Below are 4,513 nucleotides of genomic sequence, written 5' to 3' on the forward strand. Positions count from 1 at the left end.
TCGTCGCCATCAGGGTCATGCCTCCTCGTAAATTAGAGCTCGCAGGCTCTTCGTCCGATCGAATCGCGCCTAATGTGAGGGGGGTATTAGGAAGATGCGCGTGTTGCTCCAATGAAAATGGTAAAGCGCACGCCGTATACCCAACACGCAGACCTAACAGAGGCCTCTTCTGTCTCTATTTTTTTAACTCGGCAAGTCCAGCCTTTTATTGCACAAAAGTGTCACTTTTAAACTTTGTTAGTGTGTTTCATCCAGGATTGCAGCTTCCACTTCGTATCATTTTGTCCCACAGAGGAGAAAACCTTAAAGTTTGAGACTGAGAGCCGTCCGATGATAACTGACTGTCTGACACCCATTTTGTAACTGTGATTCGTTTGAACTTCATATAGTAGTAGCTAATGAAGATATCCAAGCCCTGTTGATGGCAATATGACATCGGTACCGTTATTGTCTCACTGAATGTCGATGAGATACTCAGCCGTATTGCTTCCAGTTTGATGAATCTGATAGGTTGTGGACACCTGCGCGCGCGCTATTTGGAACTGGTGTACTTGGTGACGGCCTTGGTGCCTTCGCTGACGGCGTGTTTGGCCAGCTCTCCGGGCAGCAGCAGCCGCACAGCCGTCTGGATCTCCCGACTGGTGATGGTGGATCGTTTGTTGTACTGGGCCAGCCGCGAGGCTTCTGAGGCGATCCGCTCGAAGATGTCGTTCACAAAAGAGTTCATGATGTTCATGGCCTTACTGGAGATGCCCGTGTCAGGATGAACCTACACGAAGACAACAAGAAAGGCACAAAAGTAGCCACTTCTACAAGTTTGATACAACAAGAAGCTTAATTGACACGACCAACAGTGCAGTGACTTTTGTACTGTCAAATATAAACTGCAAAAAAAAAAAGTGGATACAAAATAAATCTTAAGACTCTGTCGACTAAACAACATAGGATACTAAGGAAACGATGTATGGGGCGGAACATGAGTGTCACTATCTTTTCTAATCACAAAGCAATCTTTTGGGGAAAATCTACATGGGAAAAATAGCAATTTATCGATATCCCGTCGACACATTATAGATTATTTTAAGTAGTTTTATACTGTTCAGTTATTTACAGACACACTACAGCTCTAGCCTTGGTACCATCCGGGTAGTAGTTCGCTCCTATTGTATGTTCGCTCCTGCTACAGGAAAAGCAGAGAAGCGACTGTATATAAACTTTTATATAAAGTATATGGTAAATGTCAGAGCGAGAAGCAACTGTATATAGTGCATAATAAACGCCGGATCGAACTACCTTCCGGATGGTACCCAGGATACCTCGATCGGTGAATGACATAATATTTAATGCGCGTTTACTGCCAGCCAGCCTTTAAAGGTTCTACAGTTATGGGAATATCACTATGAACAGACCATATCTTTTACTGTATTGATTTTTGCAAAGCAGAAAAATCAATATGCCTGCAGTGTTTCAGCACGGGCAGGGCGAATTCCATGCAGAAATCGTTACTGTGTATAGTTCGTTGTCAGTTTGCACATAGTAACGTTATGGTATGTAAATGTTATGCTAGGCTATGCTATGTTACAAGTCAAGTTTATTGCACAACGATTGCAACTGGTACAATGTATGACAAGTAACATGTATTATAAACAACTACAAACTATCTACGACAGTATACAACAGTATACTAATCTAACATAACAGAAAGTATGGCGGCATAGTGTATTTACATGTATGTCATGTTACGTTGTTATACTATGCCATGTTATGTAATGTTACGTTATGTTTCTGTGATGTAGAACGAATCCATCAAACGGTACACAACAATGATCATTCTGAGAGATGATGCGCATCAGGCTTTTCCTTGATGTCTCTCAGATTAATACATCTTAAGGAATTCTGTTGCTTCTTGTGCGTACCTGTTTCAAGACTTTGTAGATGTAGACTGAGTAGGTCTCCTTCCTCTTTCTCTTTTTTCTCCTTTCCATTGAACCGCCCATCCTGGACTTTCCCGCCTTTTTCTCACCCTTCTTACTGATCCCAGGAGCCATTGCGCCGGTTGGTCACTTCCAGTTTAGAAGCTCTGCAATTGGCTATGATCTAGATCAATGATAACAATAGCTATCAAAATTGTCATCTAGAACTGCCAGGTATTGGGACCATAAAAAGTATTTACTGCATAATACGATGTACTGTAACCCAAAATTCATACTTATATCCTTCATGCCTCTTTCTATAGCATGTTTATGCCTGAGAAGGGGCTCATTTCAGCAGTGTGGATGTACTGGTCTACGTACGTATCTTATTAGATAAATGCCTCGCCAACTAATGATTCTATTGCCCCCATACTGAAAAGAAAAAAGAAAGCAATTTATCATATGTCGCAGTGCAAGTATTCATAATTGTTCACAGACCTGCACCAACAACATAAACATCAGTAACGTTTATCTCGACAGGCCTACTCAAACAGCAATGGCGTCGGTTGATACGCATAGGCCACGATCCCGTCTAAAATTACCAATAATATAAAAACAGAACAGTGCACTAAACATTTCAAGGACGCTGCCCTTGGAGCCACCTTTGAAATCTGAGAGGAGGGGTAGTACAATGCTATACAATATGTGAACAGTGATCAGTTCTGTGACATACTGGTAGATTCCAAAGATAATTACGTCATACCTACCTGTCAGCTAGATGACGAGATGTCCCGAAGCTTTTTTTTTGTCGTCGTTTACTTAAAAAAATATGTGAGTCTTGACCCTTGTGAACCTGCGAGGCCCGTATGTGGCGTAGTCAGATTTTACACATGCGTAATACATCAGGGGGACTTCAATACTCGACCGGACTATCAATTAGCCAAACGATGATGTAATAGTATAAGACCTAAGTATCACCGGTGACTGTAGTGTAGGCATACCCAATATCAAATTTACTACAAATTGGCTGCCTTCCAACGCGTCTGTGTGAAAATAGATATGACCTCAGCCTTACTAAAGCCCGAATGTAAAATAAAAGCCAGGAGGATATTCGATTTTAATGTGGGGAAGTGATTAAGAAGAAATGACGGCTAATAATGTTTCAAGTTTCATTTTTATTGTGCCCTATTTGGGGCCCCAGTCTGCCCTTCCAAGCCCCTGCCCCAATCGAACGCCACTCCATGGCCTCTATTGGTTCTAGAAGAAGTTTGGACGCAGCTTGCGTGACCCTCGTCATCCGACGTTACCAAATACAACACCATCGGGGACGAAAATACACGGACCCTACCAACATTGCCGTAAAGTACGTGTACTGAACATCGAACAGAGATGTCCCCAGGTAGTCCTCCCGACCTGATGTGGCAAAGTTATGATATCGCTACGGATGTGACCAGAATACCGTACCTTGTTGAGTGCCTTTGGCAGGACGGCGCCTCATCAGCCTGTCATGTGATCATCTAGCAGAGGGCGACAACCTCCTACAGCTCCAGCACCACTCCGCAACCAGAGCTTTGGGAAAGATCGCGCACGTTTCTAGAACCTTCTATCGGATTCTCCTCTCCGGAGCTCCGCACTCTCGGCCAGAACCTATTATCGGATTCTTTGAGCTTCTCTACTGTCCTGACGAAAATCAGATCAGACATTTTGATGATACATAATCAGATGTGAATCTTGTCTTGCACATGCAGTTATCTATTTATTGAACAAACATGTATTTTGACTTAGCGTATACATTACAGAGCTTCGGGATACATCACACAATCTTCTAGAACATTCTAGCGGATTCTCCAGGGCTTCTCTCCTGTCCTGACGAAAATCGGTTCAAACGTTTTGATGATGCATTATCAGATGGGAATCTTGTATTCTACAGTAATCTATTTATTGAACAAACATCTATTTTGACTTGTCGTATGCACTACAACAGAGCTTTGCGATACATTAAGCACCGTTCCAGAATCTTCTAGCGGATTCTCTGTGCTTCTCGACTGTCCTGACGAAAATTGGTTCAGACATTTTGATGGTGCATAATGAGATGGAAATCTTTCTATAATTTTCCTATATCCAATATTCTACCAATCTGATGAAACTATTTTCGAAAATCTTATCTTGCATAATAATCTATTTATTAAACAAACATCTATTTTGACTGGGCGTATTTTGCACTTTGCTTTTTGCCTTTGCTATCAGATTATTGATTGAAACGTGATATGCATGTCAATGGAGTCAACGTGGCTATTAACTATAACAAAATATCGTGAACTTCCTGAAGGAATGAATGTATGTATCATCCTGCAGTTACAAATCATGCTTTAAATTCTGCATGCATGATCAATCGTATCGATGATCTGGCCTCCCAAATGATATGCCTTGCCTGCCTAAAGTTACTGAATCACAAACGTTATCACTCACATGCCTCTGCTAGAGCAGTACGATTGGTAAAGGAAGATTTAGTGGCCCCGTTGTAACGTAATGTTAAGTATAGAAATGTTAGGATTTGTCACACAGCAAAAGACAATGAATCAAACAGCTGAAATTCCTGA

General features: G+C 41.8%; 1 protein-coding gene across 3 annotated transcripts; it reads right to left on the reverse strand.

Annotated features, from left to right (window-relative positions):
* Nucleotides 1–178: 178 nt before the first annotated feature.
* Nucleotides 179–3,509, reverse strand: LOC118429113 (histone H2B, gonadal-like). Of its 3 annotated transcripts, none has more exons than XM_035839494.1 (3): nt 3,378–3,509; nt 1,917–2,097; nt 179–769 (listed from the first exon to the last, which is right to left on the reverse strand). In XM_035839494.1, exons 2-3 carry the CDS (start codon nt 2,046–2,048, stop codon nt 533–535), a joined length of 369 nt encoding a protein of 122 aa, XP_035695387.1. In that variant the 5' UTR covers nt 2,049–2,097; nt 3,378–3,509; the 3' UTR covers nt 179–532. The 3 variants fall into 3 exon arrangements, with proteins under 3 accessions (XP_035695387.1, XP_035695388.1, XP_035695389.1); XM_035839495.1 differs by lacking the exon at nt 3,378–3,509 and adding an exon at nt 2,681–2,880; XM_035839496.1 differs by lacking the exon at nt 3,378–3,509 and adding an exon at nt 2,412–2,531.
* Nucleotides 3,510–4,513: the final 1,004 nt, after the last annotated feature.

The sequence above is a fragment of the Branchiostoma floridae genome, chromosome 13, assembly GCF_000003815.2.
Source record: "Branchiostoma floridae strain S238N-H82 chromosome 13, Bfl_VNyyK, whole genome shotgun sequence".
NCBI lineage: Eukaryota > Metazoa > Chordata > Leptocardii > Amphioxiformes > Branchiostomatidae > Branchiostoma > Branchiostoma floridae.